The sequence below is a fragment of the Myripristis murdjan genome, chromosome 19 (assembly GCF_902150065.1).
Source record: "Myripristis murdjan chromosome 19, fMyrMur1.1, whole genome shotgun sequence".
NCBI classification, from domain to species: Eukaryota; Metazoa; Chordata; class Actinopteri; order Holocentriformes; family Holocentridae; genus Myripristis; species Myripristis murdjan.
Window position 1 is genome coordinate 635156 of NC_043998.1, and position 23930 is coordinate 659085.

General features: G+C 41.6%; 1 protein-coding gene across 1 annotated transcript in view; it reads left to right on the forward strand.

Moving 5' to 3' along the window:
* ryr2a (ryanodine receptor 2a (cardiac)) overlaps positions 1-23930 on the forward strand; it is a 666625-nt gene that overhangs the window by 160888 nt on the left and 481807 nt on the right. Inside the window, exons 9-10 of the mRNA XM_030078094.1 lie at positions 1471-1545; positions 2134-2290. Of these exons, the coding sequence (XP_029933954.1) occupies positions 1471-1545; positions 2134-2290 (232 nt within the window). The remainder of the gene's footprint in view (positions 1-1470; positions 1546-2133; positions 2291-23930) is intronic.

The window sequence follows — 23930 nt, forward strand, 5'->3', positions numbered from 1 at the left end:
AGATAAAAGGCAGGTGGATCAGGAGGCAGCAGGGAGAGGTAGGCTATTTCTCCAGGGAGGCCACCAGACACAGTGGGTTACCCGGCTGCTGATATATGAATCCCCGCAGGCTTTCTATGTTTTTTTCGGCATCATCTTTGTGATTTTTTGTGCCATATCTGAAACTGCACGTCAAACCAGACTCTACAAACCAGACTCTACACCAAGTTCAAACACACCACAAGGTGTGTTTGAACTTGGTGGCTGAAAGTGCTTCATCTTCTGGCAGTCTGCCTTGGTTATGGCTTGGTGGTGGGAAGATTTGTCACGTCCTTCTCGGTGGAGTTTCTTTACCACACCGGTGAAAACATTGTTGCTGGTGGTGAATTCAGTGTCTTTTAACAGAAACCAAGCACCTCCTCCAACCACTCATCCAGGCTCAGGCCACTCAGCAAATCAAAATTCACTATAAAGTCTGATATTTTGTTTACAAAAGTCTTGAAACAAATGTAACCAAACGAGGAAGTGGAGCGCAGAGTAGTTGGTTGCTAGGCAACGCTATGTCCGTTTACACTGACGAAGGGATATTTTGTGCTGCGGTCTACCAGTGGGTTACACTGATTTTACAACGGCATGGAACGCGGCTCAGCCAATCACATTTAAGGATGCGAACCACCTGTTTATAATAAAACGCACACACAGCTGGCGCCCCTCTGGCCGCTAGCGGCGCCCCTCCAGCAGATGGCGCCCTTAGCATTTGCCTATACTGCCTATGCCACGGGCCAGCCCTGGTCGCCATGACCTTCCTATGTGCAGTCTGGGCTCATTGTCTATTCATGCTGATAGGCACCTGCACTTACTGATCTGAAGTAGATGCCCAAAAGGCGTTGGCCAGTTGTGGCCTGTTCAATAGAATAAAAAAGTTCCAATTCATCTATTGTATTTTATTGTTCCACTATAGTACTATAGGTTAGTATGACTGGGACAGCCAAGTAATTTGACATATTTGAACAATTTTTTAAAAAGTAACGTAATAGTTACTTTTCCTGGTAATTCATTACTTTTTAGTAGAAGTAACTAGTAACTATAATTAATTACTTTTTCAAAGTAACATGCCCAACACTGCTGATGACAGCTAACTAATTGCATGGCATTATGGTTGTAAAGAGTTGCACAGTTGGTAAACACACACACACAGAGCAAAAAGACCGGAAAGGTGTGCGTCATCGAATGTGGTGGGCCGGTCTGGTCCAAAATGCCTGGGCCGATTTTTTTTTTTGTCCCAGTCCGCCCCTGGATTCATCCAAGTAGACATCTATTACTTTGCCAATCTGGCAAAGTAATTGCTTTCTGTTGTCTTAGTGACAGTAATTTAATGTGCTGAAAATTCTCAGTTCTTTTCAAATGTGGCACATCAAGGTTGAAGTGTGACCTCTATAATGTATGTGTTGTTCAGAGGTATAATTTAAAGACCAATGTTTTTTCCACCAGGACGGTGCACTATGAGGGAGGAGCAGTGTCCATCCATGCTAGGTCCCTGTGGAGACTGGAGACATTACGGGTTGCGTAAGTACTACATGCACACACACACACACACACACACATACTAACAACACCAGTTAATATTGACTGACTGGCAGGTACATGTACATACTCAGATCAACATACACTAACATACTGTGCATACACACACAATGGTCGTGAGTGTAGGTCATGCTGGGTCCACTGCACATATGTGTTTCGTATTGGCCATTCATCTGCCCTACATAAAACTTGGTGCTGGCCATCTAAGGACCATCTTTCATAAAGGTAATACACATTTTATTGATATTTAATTGATGCATTTAAATGTTTCAGCTATGATCAATTATAGCAAATCATAATTTGCTATGATAGTTAGAATTAAAAATATGCCACTTAAAAAAAATCACACACAATCATGGGTTCCACATCTGAGTTTCTTCACATCATCTAAAAAAATAATCACATTGCATGACTGAAGCTTTTCATACCATTAACTATAAATACTACAATTTGTTGGCATTTCTGGGCCAATGCTACTCTCTCTCTCTCTCTCTCTCTCTCTCTCTCTCTCTCTCTCTCTCTCTCTCTCTCTCTCTCTCTTTCTTTTTCTGTCTCTCTGTTTCTCTCCAGATGGAGTGGAAGTCATATCCGCTGGAGTCAGCCATTCAGACTGAGACATGTGACGACAGGGAAGTATCTGAGTCTGATGGAAGACAGAACTCTTCTACTGATGGACAAAGAGAAGGCTGACGTCAAGTCTACAGCCTTTTGCTTCAGATCCTCTAAGGTACGATTATTTCTTACTCATGTTCAGATACTGTTATTTTGGTATTTTGTTGAAAATATTTGCTGAAAATAAGTTGTGAGAGATAGCTATACCAGTGGAGAAATTTAGAAGAATTTAAGAATTTATATCTTGCACTGTTGGATCTTAAGAAGGTTCTAAGTAGAGCTTCAAAATGCAAAAAGAAGAAATGGGAGTGAGACAAAAAAATTTGAGTAAGCAATTTATTGCAAACAACCATTAAACTGAAATAGGTTGTTCATCAGCTAACCCTCAGGATCTTTTAAGAAGTTTAAAATGACTGTCTTACTGCGTCCAACCTCAGCAGCAATGGCACGCTGCGAGAGGCCTTGCTTATGCAGCTCAACAATCCGACCGCATTCAAGGAGAGAAAGCTTTTTTGCCTTTGCCATCAGGAGGTCCTGACAGTGCGGATACCTGACAGAAAATGACACTGAATCCACATTTTTGCCAAGATTTGGGCTTTTAAAGGCTGTAGTCTTAAACTGTGGTCTTAAATCCAATAACCTATATATCGGCCGTTTAAATTTTTTCATTTTTCAGTTAAAAAAAAGACAACATACCTGCTTTGGATGGCTTAAATATAGTTCCAAACACGTGTTACAAAGATATAAATTGAAGGGAGAACATTTTAATATTTTCAAATACTTTTATTATCAGAAATTGTGTGGAACAAGCAGCATATGAACAATTTGAACAAAAAAAAAACAAAAAAAACAAATCAAAAATATGATGTGCAAAAAGGCATTATCATCATGTCATCATGTTTAGCTTTAAGGTGCTGCCATAGGTTGGTTGTGTTTTTTGCTTTCTGCTTGCTTGATCCCTGGCTTACAGAAGCTGCACAAATATTACAGACTGCTTCACCAGTGACATCCTTGGTGAAGTAGTTCCACACCATACTGCGTCCACCTTCTTTTGCCATCTGTAAAAAAACAGGAAGACATACGCATTAGTTAAAAAATAACGTTACAAATCTGTCTAGTTACGTGGGCCATTTTGAAACTCAGACATTAAGCATTTGTCTTACTTGTGTTCACATGAATATGACGTGTACACTCCTGGCCACTTCATTAAACTAAACCTATTACTTTTAAAATGTTGTTGACTGTAAGAAAGCTGATAATTCTTCTTTATGGTTATTACTGAGATGGTATTGGGTGTTGGTGTGAGGAGCATCATATTGAGGTGTCTGATATTTTGTCAACCCCACTTGCATGCATCAGAGGGTCAAAATACTCTGAACAACCCTCAATATACTGCTCTGCACACCAACCACAACACCCACTATCATCCCAGTAAACATAAGTCTCTCTGACAGTGTCAACATTTATAAAGTAATACATTTAATAAAGTAGAATTCATGGTAGGGCTGTTATTGATGTGCATTACATTGCACAGTGTCTACTGAAGTGGTCAGTGAGTGTATTTAATAAATTATTATCTGTAGGTTATAGGTAGGTGGATAAACAGCATCATAAAAGTCTCTGGTAAAACATGATTTGAAATGCGCCTCTCTGATGTCCTCTAAACGTGCTTTCACATTTTCTTTCCTCCATGAAGTTATAACTTGGACCAGAAACGTTTTTTCCTCCTCAACGCCATAAGTTAAAAACACAGTCCGTGCGCTGCTGTAAATAAATGCAGCCCACAAGCACAGCAATGACGCGTTATCCTAATGTGCTCCGGTCTTATGTAGTCTGCTAGCATGCAAAGTGTTTAGCAAGGTAATATTTAAGCTAGGTTATCCTAACTTTAGCTTGCTAACATATCAGTCAAGCGTGACAGACACAACGAGGCTCGCCATGGGGAATGGGAAACTTACTGAGTTATTGTTTATTTCACATACTAGTTATAAACTTACCATTGAGGCAAACCGCTCGGCTCAGTAAACGGGCTGTCGGCTCTTCAGTCTTCTCACGACTTCTCTCTGCTGTGGGGTAACTGTGGAGTATATGTCTGCAGACCCAGAGACTGCAGATTCAGGCCCGCAGTTTTGGGACCCGCAGTTCTAGGCCCCTCGCAGCGACACCTACTGGACTGGACCCGCAGTACAGGACCCGCAGTTCTAGGCCCCTCGTTTTTCCGCGACAGCGACACCTACTGGTCTGGACGACTGAAAAACTGCACCGCGGTCCTGGACCTGCAGTTCTAGGCCCCTCGTTTTTCCGCGACAGCGACACCTATTTCATCGGAGACAAGTAATGACAGACGATCGGAGTGCAAGGATTCAACGTGGAGTCAAGTTATGGAATGGCCTTAGTGATGATTTAAAATTGTGTAGCTTTCTGTTGAGGTTCAAAAAAATATTGAAAAGTAGAATAATAAAGCATTACAATGTAAACTGACTGCAATGTGAAATTAACCCTTGTATACCCTAAGGAAAAGTTCCGAATCCCACCCTTTGACCAAAAAATGGTCAAGCATCTACCCTTTCATAAAATTATGATTTTTTTAAATCAATTTTTCCAGGGTTTTTCGTTCCATTCTATTTATTAAAATGTTTTTAATTATTTTAAATCATTACTTAATCAAATATTACCCCTTTACATGCCTGTTTGTATCATATACTACTAATTAAAATTTGTGGAAAAAAACATATACTGAAACTTTGTCAACATACTAAAAGGTAATGAGATTATTTTACTATTATTATCCCAGTGTGACATGGGTTGCCCATCTCCCACAATATTAACTTTGGTGCATTATTTATTTATTTATTTATTTATTTGTTGCGAGAAATGAAGTGGCGACTGTGAAACAAACTCTGTGGTCTGTTCGCTGCTTTCAGAGCTGGTGTGAGGAGAAGAAAGAGACTGTTGATTTTCACCCGATCTCAGCGTCTGTGTTGCTTGGCAACCATTCTGCCCACTTTCTTGCTGGATTGCACGCTATGGCTTGGTGGAAGAGTAAATACTTCTCAATTTAAGCAATAAGCCCCGAGAAGCAGTGGGTTACAGTGATTTCAAAACGGCTGAGGAGCGTTTTGCCGTTGTAAAATCACTGTAACCCACTGCTTCAAGGGACTTATTGCTTTTATAAAACGGTTACCCTCCATATAGCCCATAAAATAATCACACAAGAAAAAAAAACAATAATTTATTGGTAATAATGCCTCAATAAAATTGAGAACTACTCATTCTTCCACCAAGCAAGATAGAGTGGACAGAACGGTTGCCAAGCAACACAGACGCTAAGATAGCTTGAAAAAGCGGCATATATACCAGCAGATACATTATCAACAACGAACGTCAAATTGATTTTGCCAGGCCTAGGCCTACAACATAATGTTTATCTGGTGCGTGTGCATATGTCCGAGACGGCTCTGATTCCAATGAACAAGCCAATAATGACATCCATATCCTTATTTATGCTGTTTAATTGGCATTGTAGTAAACTGTCAAGCAACTCTGTACAGCTGTATAGCAACTACAAAGCAACTGCAGAGAAAAATGTCTGGCTACGGCCATGAAAAAAAGCCGTTAGAATCACAAGATCCCTGGCCTGTTTCCCCGGCTTGTCCATGCGTGTGCACGCAAGACAGTGGATGCACGCATATGTGCGTGCACGCACGGCTTTGCATGAGTGTGCCTGTACACATAAGAGCAATGAAAAAAAGTCAGGGGAATCACACAGGCTCCTGTTCCTGCTCCTGTTGTGCATATGCGTGCATGCGAAAACATATTGAGGTGTAACAAACCTTTAATCAATTGTTAGTATGTAGTATTTTGGTGTGATAAATGTTAAACCAGTGCAGTATTGGGGTACAATAAACATTTAAACTGTTAGACTTGAAGGTGTAATAAACCTTCAAAGCTTCTCCTTTACTGATCCCCGAGGGAAATTCTTTCAGTTTTGCAGTCATCCAGTAGGTGGCGCTGTCGCGGAAAAATGAGGGGCCTAGAACTGCGGGTCCTGTACTGCGGGGTCCAGTCCAGTAGGTGGCGCTGCGAGGGGCCTAGAACTGTGGGTCCTGTACTGCGGGTCCAGTCCAGTAGGTGTCGCTGTGAGGGGCCTAGAACTGCGGGTCCCAAAACTGCGGGCCTGAATCTGCAGTCTCCGGGTCTGCAGACATATACTATTGGTGGAGCGGCGCGGGACGTGAAAGGAGTCGGAGCGCCCTCTACTGGATATGTAACGCAAGGACATCATTTCGAAGAACATTGCTGTGAATTCACAATAAATTATTGGATAAGTTTTGCATGACTTTCACAGTAAGGATTACAGCAATATACTGAGAAATGTACTCACAGCAATTTACTGTAATTTCACATCTGTGATATTACAATACATTGCTGTAAAAGCACAACTGTGTACTGTAACTTCACAGCTTCAATGACAAAGCAATTACTGTGATATTACAGTACATTACTGGGGAATTACAACCTTTTGCTGTACATCATTACAACAAGGCCCTGTACTTTTACAGTGTGTACTGTGAAAGTAATGCACAAGTTGACAGTAATACTGTGAATTTACTATGTATACTGTGGAAATCATGCAAAAATTGGCCAGTAATTTACATTGAAAGTAATGCAGATGAAGTTTCCATTTACTGTGAATTTACAATCATTGTACAATTAACACACCAACACACAACTCTGAGGTAAAGTCAATGTTAGCCCAATGGCATATTTATTTACAAATAAACGGTTATTCAATATAAATGCCAAGAAATTCAAGATTTCAAAAATTCAACTTCCTAGTCCTAGTCAAACTTTTTAAAGCCATCTTACTGTGCAGAAACTGCAGAAACTTGCCATTCAACTACCCAGCTGTGTCCCAATAACAGTAAGAGGATGGGAATGAGGCCTACATGGCAAGGTAAGAGAGGAAGGGAGAGAGCGATGAAGGGATGTCGTGAAGGGGTCAGGCGCTCCTCTCAGTCTCAAACAATCCACATGCAACAGCGTTGCACAAAAATCTTGTAGTGCAAAGTTGTCTCCAAGCAAAGTACAAAAAGAACTACTCAAAACTGAGCCTGACAACTGCTGCAGCAAAAAAAAAAAAAAACTATGATGCCCACACACAAAGTCCAAAAGGGTGCTCATATGAGGGTTCATTGTTGTCCGCTTCCTGGTCTTTGAGCATCTCTCAGGATTGATGCCCAAGAAGTACCTGTTAATAAGCAAAGATAGTTTCAGTTTTAAATAGACTTATGTATTGCAGGCAGCGGGGGGGGGGACTTCATATGCATACCTTAACAATAGGACTGCATACAGTCCTATGCCTGAATTAATAGCCTACACCTCTTATTTTTCCCGATTTCCCGAGCATTTATATGGGCTAGGCAAACTTCAATCCACATGATAAAAATTAATCTATGGACCACCAAAGTAACGTTTGACTGTTTAATTAAATCAACTTAACCACGGTTGGAGGGGGTGTGCTCCAGTACGGTACGGGCGCTCATGGTACGGGTGCTCATGCACGAGCACATGCACAGTCATGCACGCAGCGCGCGAACGTGGATACAACGTAAATCATGCCGTCCTCCTGCTTCCGCAAAATAGTTTAATGCGCGTAGCGCGATTAACTGCGAGTCGCAGCATTGCACAATCAATAATCAACTAATAATAATAATCAACTAGATCCAGCACACCTGACCAGATGAAGTGGAAAAATTTACAATAGAAAACAAGTCAGATTTGGCGTGAGATTTCTCTCTCGAGCGTGAGAGCGTGAGATTGAGGCTGAATGCGTGACTGTCACGGCCAATGCGTGAGAGTTGGCAACGCTGTTTTTGTTCAATCATTAATAACATATCATTTTCACCTTTTATTGCTATAACAACCTAATCATTAAATAAATAAAGAAAGTGTTGTTTATTTGTTACCTTAATTAATTTAAGGTAATTTCTATTTCATTTGTGTGCATTCTAGTCATTAACATTAAAAACACACTCTTTTTTGGTAGTAAAATCCCCCCCACCTCCGCCGCCGCCGCCACCACCACAGCCACCGCCACCACTACAATCTCACTCTGAACTCAGTTCAAAACTTGAGAGCCCTGCTCAACAGTTCAGTAAAAGCATAATGTACACTATTTAGGTATTCAAATTTAAATAATAAGATTGTGGTAAATAGCAAACGCTAACGTTAGCTAGCTAGCGTTAGCTAGCCTATATCAGACCACATGGGCGAATGCTACAGCTAGCTAATGTTAGCTAGTTAGCTAATAGTGCTAATATAATTTAAAATACCATGGGTGTACTGCAAACAGACGTTCTGCAGCTCACCTTCTCCATTCAGCCCAGAAGAGAGGAGGGAAATGGCCTCTTCAGGTTCAGTGCTGAGTTTGGTTATGTCATGTGACTTACCAGGGAATATGTGAATACAAAATTTCACTGTAATAATACTGTTGAATGCTGTGAAATCCTTGCTTTTTTTTTTTTTTTTTACTGTATTGCTGTGATATTACAGACCTTGTTGTGATATAACAGGGGTGTTTGATTGCAGGATTTTACTGTAAAATAACAGTTAAATGCTGTGAAATCCAAGGATACTGTAGTTTTTACAGGTATTCATTGGGATATTACAGGGGAACTTAATTACAACAAGTTACTGTAAAATAATACTGTTAATTATTGTGGAATCCTGGTAATTTATTACAGTGAAAACACCATATTCCCTGCATTTTATTAGTAAAAAATAAGTGTTAACATCGGCGTCAATCGGCCAACTTTTGGCCGATTACTGATTATTCTCTAATGGCTAAAATCAGCCGATTAAATCGGGTCCTACTTAGAGCCAGGGGCGTCACTAGGTTTTAAGGACGGGGGGGGGGGGGGGGGGGGGGGGGGGGGGGGGGCTTAGCCCCCAGGAGATGCACAGGATGTGAACAAACATAGGGCACAAGCACAATTTATTTATTTTTTTTAAAACAGTACCACAAGAAAACACAGGAAATGTGTTTGCAGCATTAACAACAAGAAAAAACTGAAAATTGTCCACATATTGTTACAGCACTGTATTTTGTTGTATGCAAAACTGTATGCAAAAAAAGATTGTGCTGTCACAAAGTAAGCCAAGTACATCATTTTTAATTAACATGGCTGCAATCGCCAGTTACTTGGTGGGTGGAAGCATCAAAGAATGCCGTCTGTTTTTAAGGGTGGCAAATCGGTCTATCACTCTGTTGTGACTCAGAGGCCACTCACACTGGCAAGTTTGATCCGCGCCCAAGCACGATTGCCCTTAAAATCCGGTGTGATCGCTCCGTATCGTGCTTGAATACAGTACACTTCCCCCGCTCTGGCACGGTTGGAAGGGGTGTGCTTCTGCACGGTACGGGCGCATACATGAGCACATGCACGGTCACGCACGCAGTGCGCGGACATAAATCATGCAACTTTCCTCCTGCCTCTGCAAAATTGTTTAATGTGCGCAGCGCGATTACCGGCGAATGGCCGCGTTGCGCAATCAATAATCAACCATGTTGTCTGTGTCGCTGTCCGTTGTGCTGCTGCAACCGCGTATAAACAAAAGTCAGTTTATAATGAAAGTACAGCAGTCTGTGTGCGGAGATCCGGCAGACCTGGTGCTGGCCGGCACCACGTCGGCACTGGCCGGCACTGGCCACGGCACCGCGCGGTGTGCGGCCACCCCGTCACCCGGTCTGCCGGATCTGACAGGTGCCGCTCCGGCTGTCAGTTGGACCTTTCTGAAGAAGGAGGAAGTTACCTCCGAAACTGTCAAGGTAAATAAACATCCCATGTCTGATTAAAAGGACCAAAACGTTTTTTTAGTTAAATGGAAGACATGATGAATGTATTTGAACTATATTCATTTATAATGACGTCGGGCCATGCCTGTTGTCATATTTCAACGTGATGACGTGCACACCGGGGGCAATCATGCTTGGGCGCGTTTGGGCTTTAGGTAATGTGAGTGCAGGCCAGCCGGGGACTGGGGAGGGGGGGATTTTGGCTTTAGCACAATACGGGCTCAAACTTGCCAATGTGAGTGGGCCCTCAGATGCTGAAGTGTGTCTTTTTCAATGGACATGACTGCAAGATTGTGAAGTCTTTACTGACCCATTGTTTGACGCAGCCAGGAGTGCAGCTGACGCAGTGCACTAAAGGACCTTTCACATGAGCAACTGCTTACAGGCACTGTTAGGGCAATTTGGATGGTTGCCTTCAGAGAGGGAAACATGTCTGAATCAAGGAGGTTGTGCACAGACAACATATCTTTGGGTGAATATCCAGCCTCTGTTTTCCGGGCAAGAAAGTTTCTGGCCACCAGAACCTCCTCTGTTTTCAGGTCAATTCTGTAGTGCTTTGCAAGTTCATTCAAGTGTGATTCACTCAAGAAGTTCTCAGATTAAGACTACATGCCTGGATGCCTTTTAGTAGCCCTGCATCTACACTACAAAATCTTTGCTCAAGCTTGCCAACCATCCTGTCGACACAAGGGAAAAGTAACTCTCTTTTCAGTGTGTCTGAGCTGTTCATTTCAGTGCGTGAACCCACTGTTGCCTCCAGCACAAAATCCTCCATTTTCCTCTGTTTATGCCTTGTCTTGGCACCTGGTTCAGGGATACTGTGGGTGTGGCACAGGGCCTTGGTTCTGTCATACAGCTCTGTGGCAAATGCATCTGTGCATTTGCCCTTAAGTGTGTCACACACAGCTTGTTTGCAGATGAAAGCTTCTGCCAGGTCTAAAGTCTCTTTCTGCAGGAGCTTGTGGAGTCCCTCGATTACAGACAGAAGTGACTGAAACATCAGTAGTGCATAGACTGCTGAGAACTTGTGGAGCTTTGCTCTGAGACCAACAGCTATGGGGGATTCAATGGCAGAAAGGCACTACAAAATGGCAGGAAATGTCTCAAGAACTGCACTGATTGATCGCAACTGACATGCCCAGCGAGTGTGTGAAGTTGCACAAGCTCAATTTTTGTCAATCCCAGCTTTGACTGAGCCTCCATGAACTGATGATGATTCACTAGGGAAGTGCTGAAGAAAGAATGCACACACTCCAACAAGCTGAAAAGCTCCACAGCCTCTGGGACAGCCTTGCAAGCATGGCACAACACCAGGTTCAGTTGATGAGCATAACAATGCACATATATAGCCTCAGGATGGAGCCTTCTAAAATGTACTTGTACACCTCCAGTGGAGCCACTCATAACGGCTGCACCATCGTATGTTTGTGCTACACACTTAAGCTCTGCAAGACCATTGTTTTGGATCTGCTGCTGAAGCTCATTTGCAATGTACTGGGCATCAAATGATTTTATTTCTGCAAGTGCTAGGAAACGTTCCTTCACTGCCCCCTCTGACACATACCTGACACAAACAGCTAACTGCTCTGACTTTTCATCCCTTGCCTCATCTGCCATGATGGCATAGATTTTGGATTTTGTCATTTCAGATACAATGACACTAGTAACTTCCTGGGCACAACAGTCAATCATGTCATTCTGAGATGTTGGTGAGATATACTGAGCATTTGATGGGGGATTATGTCAGGGGTCAAACTCCTTCAAAAGCTCCATGCATGCAAGAAAATTCCCCCTGTTTGTGCTGTCTTCACCTTCATCAGGGCCACGGAAAGGGAGTCCCTGTCTCCCTAACATAGAAGTGACTGCAACAATTCGCCTGAGATACTCTCTTCTGTCTACTATCTCTCTTGCATTTGCAGATGCTATCATCTGTGCAACATTTCCTTGCTTGCCAGTTGCCTGGTAGCTTCTCCATGTAACAACACTGTCCTTATGTGTTTGTGCCATCTCATGCTTGCCAAAGATGACTAAAGCTTTCTTCCAGTTCTTGCAACCAGTACTGACCAAACTATCATGTTTGATGTTTTTGCCAAACACTCTACATGGGAAGCAGAAAGCTGTATTCTGGTGGACTGAATATTCTAACCAGTTGTGCTTTTCAAACCAGCTGTGGTGAAATGCTCGCTTCTGTGTACCAAACGTATCCTGCGGGTAGCTCTTCAGCTTTATCTGTCTGGGCCCTGTGTCTCTGTTACCTAAATCAAACCCTGTAATAGAATGAGTTGCTACAGTTGCTACAGCTGCTTCATTGTTTACCCTGTCTGCTCTCCTTCTCTCTCTGGAATAAGCTGATCTTCCTCTTCATCTACATCCATTTTCTGCAGCTCCTCTGTCTCTGGATCTCCTTTCTCTCTCTGACTTGAACTTCCCTGTTGACCTTTTTCTCCCTCAGCCTCTCCTTCTGCCTGACCCTTCAAGATACATTGAAACACACTGAATTAAAAACTGATCCAACATAGAGGCTAATGTCATGACTTTCACTTACTTCACAGTAATTTTTTGCTCCAAAATATTTTGAAGTCACGCAGATTACATTTTGGGTGCATATGTGACTAAAATGGTTGCAATTTCAAGCCCTGAAAAATAATACTAAATTACATGAATTAAAGTAATATTAAAATAGAACAATAAAAAAAATATTCGGGTCAGACTAATTTGGGTCATATATATCTCTTGGCTCTCTCCACTTCTTATTGAGGCCAAATCGTGACTGTTAAATAAAAGCTCAAGTTAAATAAGTCTTATACCTTATAAGACTTACACCTTGACTGAAATGTTTCTTATTTCATATCCATATTGAGTTCCATAAAAAGACTGTCTGCATCACAAATGTCACAGGCTACATGAATAGTGTAAAAATTAATGAAACATACAGAAAACAGCTACATTTCCATCCAAGGCCAAACCTCACTAAATAAAAGATTGTCCTGCAATGATTAATGATGAAATGATCAAGTTACAACAAAATGAGGCTTCATTCCCAAAATATGAACCGAATGGGCAGCTTGCTCAGAGGTTAATACTGAAATTAGGCCATATCACACTCCCTTGGATTATAAAATAAACAGGCTTCATTCACAAAATGTTAGTGATAGAAATGAATTGTCCACAGACTGAAAGTCAATAATTAGATAGAATAATAATATTTTAATTATATGACAGTGGTGGGCCACATAAAAATGACGCATGGTCTGCATGTGGCCCCCAGGCCGTGGGTTAAGTAGCTTTGTGATATATGAACATGTAAAACATGAAATTATTCTTGTGTTGACCAAAATAAAATAAGAGTCATTATTTTAAAGCCAAAATGAAGAAATAGTGCATTAAACACATTGATTATAATAGGGATCATTTTTGGGACGTTTACCTTTTTTGACCTTTTTAAAATATGTTTTGTGATAAAATGTTAATAAAAAGTCATAAATGGACATGTCAAACATGAAATAATTTTTTGTTGACCAAAATATAATAAAAAATCATCATCTTTAACCAAAATGAAAGACATTTCTTAAGTTTACAGCATAAAACGCATTCATTCTAATTGGGGTCATTTTTGACCCCACTCATGGAAGACTGTATGTATTGGTAAGCAGTGTTAGGCACGTTACTTTGAAAAACTAATTAATTATAGTTACTAGTTACTTCTACTAAAAAGTAACTGAGTTAGTAACTGAGTTACATCATTGTCAGAGTAATGAATTACCAGGAAAACTAACTATTACGTTACTTTTTAAAAAATTGTTCAGATATGTCAAATTACTTGGCTGCCCCAGTCATACTGGCCTATAGTACTATAGTGGAACAATAAAATACAATAGAGGAATTGGAACTTTTCTATTCTATTGAACAGGCCACAACTGGCCAACGCCTTTTGGGCATCTATTTCAGATTAGTAAGTGCAGGCGCATATCAACATGAATGGAGAATGAGCCCAAACTGCACATAGGAAGACAAAGTATACCACACAAATCCTTGTTAAAATCTGAATCTCAATTTATTGGTATATCTCCCCATAAAGTTAGAACAAGGCATTAAAAAAAGTAAAAAAAAAAAAAAAAAAAAAGGCAAAATAACAATAATAATAATAATAATAATAATTTAGCACCTGGGTTACAATACAAATTCACAAAAAGAGTACAGAAATGAAACTTACAGAAACCCTAAATGCCACTGTGTGTGTGTCGTCTAGCCAATGACAGGCAGAATAATAAAAATCACTTCATTGTCATGGTTAACAACAAAGTGAGGTGACGACCCTTTGTCCGGTTGGGGAATTAAACCCCTGATTTCCTGCATGGCAGTTGAAGACAGTTACCGCTCTGCCATCAGAGATTCTATTTCTTTTTCTGTAGTTTGGGTTTATTTACACACCGCTTTTTCTCCACAAGGCGCACAATTTTCGTTTAGGATAATAATAATAATAATAGTAATGATAATAATAATAATAATAATAATAATGATGATAATAATAATAATAATAATAAAAAACAATCCGGGGCTTTTGAAGAAAGATCCGGGCCGGGGCTTAAGCAACTCCCGATTGCTGACAGAGAGCCTGCAAGGTTGAAGCCCGCATCAGTGAGCTCAGTTATAGCCTAGAAACGGCGCATTTTATTGTCAGTAACGGTAACAGTAGCCTTTTTTTTTTTTTTTTTTTATTACTCGTGACTGATAAAAGTAACGCCGTTAGTAACGCCATTTATTTATATATTCCCATCACTGTCGGGTGGCCATGCATCTATGGGTTAAGGGGCTTTCACATAGCGCGCGCATGGCGCAGAGCTCGGCTGGTGCAGTCATTCATTGTGTATGTGATCGCGGGGCGCGAGGGCACACTGGTCTGTGCCGAGCTGAGCGCTGCGCGAGACTGGCGCCGCCGCTGCACCCAAGTTGAAAAATTTTAAGACTGACCTCTCCAGTAGAGCTCTCTCTTCTCTCATTCTCTCTGCTCCTCTGCCCTGACTCCTACAGGTCAATAGGGGTGGTGGAGTGATTATTATTAGTGTATTGTTATTATCCACTGATGTTTATGATACGTGAAGGAGCTCGGCTCCCCTTTTTTCAGAGCTAAAACAAGTGACAGAAATCAACATCATGCTAACAATTTAACTCAGTGTGCTAGCCAGGTTTTTATTTATTGAAACGGGGAGCACCTGGTTCATTAATTACACAGGGCTTTCTGCTGTTAGCTGGAGGCTGTGGCTAGCTAACTGTTACTACCAGCGGTGATAAGGACTTACTTTCATGAAAAACTTGCGTATATCCATGTCGTCCTAAAGCTGCTCTCAGTCGGCTGTATGGAGTATGTATGCTGTAGGTACCGGCAGGTGCCACTTACGGGGTGTAAGGTAGCAGAGAAAACGTGGAGCTTAAAATTATATTCAGGCTATGTAAGAATGATATCAAGGCATGTCAATTTATAGCGTAATCTTTTTATTGAAAAGCAGGCTGTATCAAATTAAATGAGTGCTGTCCATTGACTCACGTGCATAACTTCTAAAATAAATAAATAAATATTGCACAAGCCTGTGCTCTTTTAACATGAACATCACATACAATTGCAGACACCAGACACCATGACTTGAAAAAAAGACATCACCATACTAGACACATTCTTTGACTGACAGGTGATCAGGTTGGGTTTCCATTACGCATACCAAATGGTGCCAGTCTCCTTTGATCTGACATCAGTTGTGACAGGACAGTCGATATGGAGATACATTTATGTGCTGATTGAGATAGTAGCATTGAATAGTGGTTTTTGTCAGTATTTATTGCATTGTTAATGTGCCTGACATTCTGGAAACCTGCCTGTGAGGTTTTGGTGACGTGTGCGTACTGCCCGCCTGTCAGCCAAACTGCGCCGGCTGCGCTCCGCCTTGCGCGGAAAGTAGACCTGGTTTCAGATGGCGAGCTTTTGGCGCACCACGGCGAAGCCTTTTGGCGCGAAACTGTCACTGCACCAAACTGAATCTGTCGACACCTCCCCCTGCTGCGCCGCCACTCCCATCTCGGCGCACCTCGGTCTGCAAAACTTGCAAACCGTCCGCCTCTCGCGTTTCGCTGGTCGAAACTAGCTCTGCGCGGGGTTTGCCTCACTGCGCCACCCTGCGCTGCGCCGGGAAACTAGAGCCCGTGGACTCAACATATTCAAAAGGGTTAAATCTCTGGAAAGTCCACAAGTAAAATGTTTGGCCTGAGGTTGGTGCTAAAGCAGAGATCGGCAAACCAGATAGAGCAGTGTTCCCCAACCCAGTCCTCAGGCCTGCAGGTTTTTGTTTCAGCTCTGCTCTTTCACACCTGATCCATTTAAGGGCTTCGTGGTAATTGGTTGAAGCAGATCTACCTGAACAGGGCGTGCAGGAGGGCTATATTAAAAGAAGAGTTCACCCATTTTGAAAAAATATTAGTTCATTTCCCCCCAATGTGTTATGGTAGGATATAGCAGCTAATCATCACCATTAGCATTCGTAGCATCTAAAATCCCCAAAAGGAAATGCAAAAAAATCTCTAATATTGCATACAACTTTATACCACGCAGTTAAGCCACCCTAGATCACCACATGGGAAATTCGTTCACCATGATACCTCTAGTTATAATACTGGATTATGCATTCAGTGGTGCAACACTTACAAAGGTTATGACTGTCAGATTTTTGGTTTTTATGTTAGTCTTTCAGTGTTCACATGATTTCTTTTTTGTGTGTCTTCATACTTTATGTGCCTCTTTGTCATGAGACGAAGATCATAAACAAAGCAGCTGACAGACAGACAACAGCAGTACAATCTGCCTATTTTCAATCTGGGAGATGAGTCAGCTATGAATTTTCATCTGGTCCAGTGAGACACAATATGGGTGATGGTCATCTGCATTTCAGGTTGTTGTCCTGGCTGAGGCCAACACAGATTACTTGGGTGATACTTTTGCAGTTGCGCTACACCTTGCAAGAATATGGGATGCCTGCCAGGCAGCCACAAATTATTATATTGTTATACGAGGATGCAAGAAAGTTTATTGGTCATTCTACAACAGGTTGGATAATGAAATTAAAATGTGGTTCCCTTTTGATTGATTAATTGATTGTATAGAAAATAAAATTATTAAACATGGAGGAGTGCAGATGGTGCATTAAGTTGTCTCACAGCCTGAGGGAAGAAGCTGCTCTGTAGTCTGGTGGTACGGCAGCAGATACTTCTGTATCTTTTGCCTGGCGGCAGCAGGGTGAACAGGCTGTGGCTGGGGTGGGTGTTGTCTTTTAGGATCCTTTTGGCTCTGCGCAGGCACCTCACCTCCCCAATATCACTGATGCTTGGTAGATGGGTACCAATGATGGTTTGGGCAGTTTTAATCACTCATTGCAGAGTCTTCCTGTCCTGGGCCGTGCACATCCCATGCCAGTTTGTGATGTTTCCAGTCAGGATGCTTTCAATCGCTCCTTTGTAGAAGCTGACAAGAATTTGCTTTCTTAAGTTTCCTTAAGAAATACAGCCGTTTCTGAGCTTTTTTAACCAGGGCAGAGATATGTGAAGTCCATGACAGGTTCTCTGTTATGTTGATTCCCAGGAACTTAAAACTGCTCACTTGCTCCACCTCAGCTCCATTGATGTAGACAGGGTTGCGTGTCTTTGCCTCCTTTTTTCGAAAATCAACTATCAGCTCTTTGGTTTTGCTGATGTTGAGCAGTAAGTTGTTTTCTGTGCACCATTCTGCAAGATGGTTGATTTCCTCCCGATATGAAAAGTCATCATTGTTGGAAATCCGGCCGATGATGGTGGTGTCATCCGCGAACTTCACAATAGAGTTCTCCAATCCGACTGCCAATCCGAACTGACTGGGGTCTGTTTGTGAGAAAGTCCAGTATCCAGTTGCAGAGAGTGGTACTGATGCCCAGAGTGTTCAGTTTTCCAATCAGCTTCATGGGGGAGATTGTGTTGAAAGCTGAACTGAAATCAACAAACAGCATTCTGATGTAGGTGCTGCTTTTCTCAAGGTGAGTGAAGACTGAGTGGAGAGCAGTAGAGATGGCATCCTCTGTGGATCTGTTGGTTCTGAATGCAAACTGCTGAGGGTCCAGACTGGCAGGGATGTTGTTCTTTATGTGCTGGAGAACCAGTTTCTCAAAGCACTTCATCAGGATGGGGGTGAGTGCCACAGGGCGGTAGTCATTTAGATTAGACACTGCAGACTTTTTAGGCACAGGGATAATGGTGGCTGTCTTGAAGCAGGTGGGAACACTCTCCTGTGACAGTGATATGTTAAAAATGTCGGTAATGACATCTACTAGCTGGTTGGCACATGTTTTTAGTAAACGGCCAGGGATGTTGTCAGGCCCAGCAGCTTTACTCATATTCACTTTCAGCAGGACTTTCCTCACATCCACTGTGGATACTGACAGTGGCCGGTCCTCTGGAGGCGGAGTAGACTTTACAGCTGACTCTCAGTTGAGGAGGTCAAAGCGAACATAAAATGTGTTTAGCTCGTCTGGTAACGTGGCCTCACACATGATGGGAGCGCTCCTGCTTTTGTAGCCTGTAACACTTTTGACCGCCTGCCACAAGTCTTTGCTGTTGTTGGTGTTGAGGTCTCTCTCCAGTCTCTGCTGATGCCTTCACTTTGCCTCCTTGATGCCAGCTTTCAGTTTTGCTCTGGCAGTGTTGTAGGCTTCTTTGTCACCTGACTTAAAGGCAGCTTTTTTGGCTCTACATAGAGCTCTCACCTCTCCATTCATCCAGGCTTTCTCATTAGGGAATGATCTAACTGACCTTATTTTTACCACATCATCAGCACATTTGCTGATGTATGATGTCACTGATGATGTGTATTCTTCAAGGTCGATATGGTTCTCCTGGGTAGCAACATCATTGAACATCTGCCATTCTGTGCATTCATTTTTTTTGACTATATAGGTATATGTATTCATTATTTAGCGATATATGGAAAGAAATATCTAATACCAGAGAAAAAAAGTATACACATAAAAAATATATAGTATGTATATCCCCCCCAAAAAAGAACACTTAAGGAAAAAACAAATAAACAAATGATAATACTAATAACAAAATGCAAAAAAAAGATAAAATAAATAAAAGAAAAGAAAAAAATAAAAGAAAAACAGTAATAGTAACAATAAAAATAATAAAAATAGATAAATGAAAAGATATTATTCAGCAGCATACACAGTCTTCATCACAGTCTTCCCTACAGAAGTGTTATTGTGCTACAAGTAATACAGTTGAGTGCCACTAGAAGAAAAAGAAAAAATTACAGTGGTACCAGAATGCTCAGTCCACACAGAGATGCAAACAGCTCACACCCAGAAGTTATGTCTTCTAATTAATTTCATAGAGGAGCAGCCCAAGACAGACAAGAAGATCCTCTGCCTCAGCTCACCAAAGGGCTACAGCAAAACAAAGGGCACCAAAGAATACAAACAAATTCCCTCTTTCTTTCATAACATACCCCCCGAAGCAAAAGAACAAAAAAACAAAAAACAAAACAAAACAAAACAAAAAAAAAAAAACACCAGCCTCAAGCCTCACTCGGGTACACTCTGGAACTGCAACATCCCTATAGACAAAAAAGGGGTGATGTGGATAAACTCCTGTCCCGATCAGGCCAGATTGGCTGCAAAAATCCTCTTAGACTTGGTACCAAAAACACCAATAAAAGAGTCTTGGAGTCTTCAAAAATAAAGACTTGAATCAGGCAGAATCTTGAGCAGGCAAATTTATTTGCATTTGAGATCTTAAATGAAACAAACAGTGAGTCGTTTCGCAAAGAAAGACGACTGGAATTCACCGTCTAAACACCTGTTTATATCACACAAATTGTCATGTCAGAGATTCTATTTCAAGATCACAAGAGTAGCGGTGCCTACATCATGCCAGCTGGGGAGCTAGGGACTTTCGAAGTAGCCTACGTCATTGCTCTTGGCCGTCAGCCCTTGGCACGCGGCCTTTCCATTGTAGAGAAATGCTGACTCGGCACGTTCAAACTAGGTCAGGCTTTTGGCACGTGCAACTCAGCACGTTCAAATTAGGTCAGGCTTTTGGCATACAGTCAGGGCCGAAAGGGGTGCATTTACTACAAAATACCACTATAGGCTTAGTGAGCCTTATTGTCAAAATAGCTCCCTCTACTGGTCAGACCATTTCTTCACAGTTTTACTGATAGTGTTTGTGCGCACACGTCACCAAAATCTCACAGGCAGGCTTCCGGAATGTCAGGCACATGAACGATGCAATAAATACTGACAAAACACACTATTCAATGCTGCGATCACAATCAGCACATACATATATCTCCATATCAACTGTCCCGTCACAACTGATGTCAGATCAAAGGAGATTGGCACCGTTTATGCTGATTGTGAGGTTTTGGTGATGTGCGCCAGGCAGCCAAACTTCCACTGCGCCGGCTCCGCTCCGCCTTGCGCGGAAAGTAGACGTGGTTTCAGATGGCGAACTTTTGGCGCACCTCGGCGAAGCCTTTTGGCACGAAACTGTCACTGCGCCAAGTTGAATCTGTTGACACCTCCCCCCGCTGCAACGCCACTCCCATCTCGGAGCAAGTCCGTCTGCGAAACTTGGACACTGTCCGCCTCTCCCGTTTCGCCGGTCGAAACTAGCTCTGCGCGGGGTTCGCCTCACTGCGCCACCCTGCGCTGCGCCGGGAAACTAGAGCCCCTAGTGTTTTCAGACTGATGCTGATTTATGTTCTTCATTGCGAGGTTCCTTATCTTTATTACACTCTACAATGTTGATATTTTTCAGAGTCAGAATTTCTCCACAGGGGCTGCCAGACCTGGGAGAATTTGGCCGTGGAGCCACGTAGTGTATATTTAATCTTTTCTAATTTACTGAAATGGAGAACATCTCTGATCCAAGCCTTATGAGATGGAGGAAAGGACAACTTCCAATGAAACAGGATCAGTCGTTCAGATCAGCTTTATTTTTTGACAGAGGCTCAGTGAAAGGTGTTAACCCAAAGAGTGCTGTTAGTGCATGTGGATGAAAAGGTACTTGAAGTGCTCCTGATATTGTTTTAAAAATATTAGACCAATAATTGTCATAGAGATGGGCAGGACCACAGCATATGAGTCAATGAGGCAGGAGCTTGTTTATATCTGTCACAGATGGGATCAATATCAGGATAAATTTTTGAGAGTTTAAGTTTTGTCCAATGTGTGCGATGCACAATTTTGCATTGAATTAAACTCTGTTTAGCACACATGGATGAGGAATGGACACGAATGAGAATATCCTTCTGTAAGTCGTTAATTTCTTCGCCTAAATCCTGCTCCCATGCAGTTTTAATAGGAAGAGTTGAAGAGTTCTGAAGAGAGAAAATTCATATATGGATGAAAATTGTACTCTTTAGTGTAGGGGGTGGTAGTAAAAAGGCATCTACGGGTGGGCTTATAGGCTGAAGGGGATATTGAGGGGTCATATTTTGGACAAAGCTGTGAATCTGAAAGTATCTGAATAAGTAGTTATTTGGAAAGTTGAATTGTTTTGAGATCTGTTCATAGGATGCAAATACTGTACTGTACTGTACAAATCATTAAATGACTTTATGCCAAGAGTATGCCAAAACCGCATCTTCTAGAGAGGGGTGGAAAGCATGGTTTTTAGATGTAGGAGGCTGTAATGAAAAGGATTGCAAACTGAAATGACGAATAAATTGTTTCCATATTTTGAGGGTTGTTTTAACCAGAATGTTTTTGCAGTACTCCGAGCAGGCTGGAGCAGTGGGAGTATATATCAGGGCAGCTAATGAGGAAGGCCTGCAAGAGGAGGCCTCTACACTCAGCCAGGCTGGGACATTTTGCAAGCTGTCAACAGACAACCAGTACTGAAGTATTCGGAAATTGGCTGCCCATTAATAAAAATTAAAGTTAGGAAGGGCCATACTCCCTAACCTCTTTGGTCTCTGTAAGTGTGTTTTGCTGATTCTTGGGTTCTTTTTATTCCAAATGAAAGTTGAGATAAGTTTATCAAAGTTTTTGAAAAAATGATTTAGGGATAAAAATAGGAATACACTGAAATAAAAAAGAAAACTTGGGTAAAATATTCATTTTAACTGAATTAATTCGACCAGCTAGTGATAAGGGGAGTAGTGACCATCTCTCAAGGTCCTGCTCTACTTGGGTGAGAAGTGGAGTGAAATTGTACTTAAAAAGATTCTTAAATTTATCAGTAACTCGAATATCTAAGTATGTAAACTGACCCCGAACTAATTTGAATGGCGTAGTGTGAGATATAAATTTGCGAGCTGCATCGTTTACTGAGAAAAGTTCACTTTTACTAAAATTCAACTTGTAACCAGAACTGAGGCCAAATGAGTTAAGAACAGAAAGGAGAGTTGGGATTGATATTTCAGGTCTGGAGATGAAAATGAGCAAATCATTCGCGTAGAGCGATACCCTCTGCTCACTGCCCTCCCTGATCACACCAGTAATGTGGAGATTAGATCGAAGTGCAATAGTGAGGGGTTCAATGGCAAGGGCAAAGAGCATGGGGGACATTGGACACCCTTATCTTGTGCCTCTAAAAAGGAAAAAATAGTCTGAGTGATTGTTATTTGTTTTGACTGATGCTAGAGGGGAAGTGTACAATAGTTTAATCCAGGCAATAAATCTCTCACCAAAGCCGAATTTTTCCAGGGTATGGAAAAAATAGCCCACTCCACTCTGTCAAATGCCTTCTCAGAGTCTAAAGATATGACAAATTCTGGGTGATCTGAATTTGAATGGTTATATGTAACATTAAATAAACGTCTGACATTTGAGAAAACATATCTATTTTTAATAAAGCCTGTCTGATGAGGATTGATAACAGATGGTAAGACTGATTCCATACGTATGGCCAGTAATTTAGCAAGGATTTTGTAGTCTACACTGAGTAATGAGATTGGGCGGTAGGATCCGCTAGAGGAGGGTCTTTATTTTTTTTTTTAGTATTAATGAAATGGAGACTTGAGACAGGGATTGCGGAAGAGATCCAGTATCTAATGAAAAAGTAAGCATATTAATTAGGAGAGGGACTATCTTGTTCATAAACTTCCTGTAAAATTTGGTAGGGAACCCATCTGGTCCAGGACACTTAGAGCACTGCATACCACCTGCTGCTCGTGAAATCTCCTCAATTGTGATGGGCTCCTCTAATTTTAGCTTGGAAGCCGAGTCGATGGTAGGGAGAGTAAGAGAGTTAATTGATTGTTAATTAGTTGAGGGTCTGTTGTTACACCTGTGGGTGTTTGAATTTGAGGAATTTGGTGAGATAAGGATGCTTGGCAGAGTTGATGGGAGAGCAATTTACTTGCCTTATCACCCTATTCATAATGTGTGTATTGCGATTTGAATAGTGTATCTTCAATTTGAGTGGATGACAAATTAGCAAACTCCGCTTGTAAAGAGAGACGGTCCTTGTATACTATTGGGGAAGGTGAAGTTGCGTATATATTATCGAGCTGAGATATTTGAGTCGCTAGTTCAACTAAACTACATCCTCTGTTTCCTATCAAAACTGGTATATGACATAATTTGTCCCCTAATGTAAACCTTGAAGGTCTCCCAGAGCAGCAGTGGTGAAACATCAGAACAATGAACAATGGAAATACATTACAGAGAAAAGAGCCAAGTTTATACAATAGTTGTTGTTTGTTTGTTTGTAAAAGATCTATACATTTGACCATAGAAGTGTATTTAACATAATACTTAGGCAGCAATATTTTTCTGCAAGAGGAAATGGTTGGATGTTTACATTCAAAAAGTAAATGGAATTCATCTCCTAGAAGGTCCCCTGTACACAAATTGCAGAACCGCCTGTTTCTCTC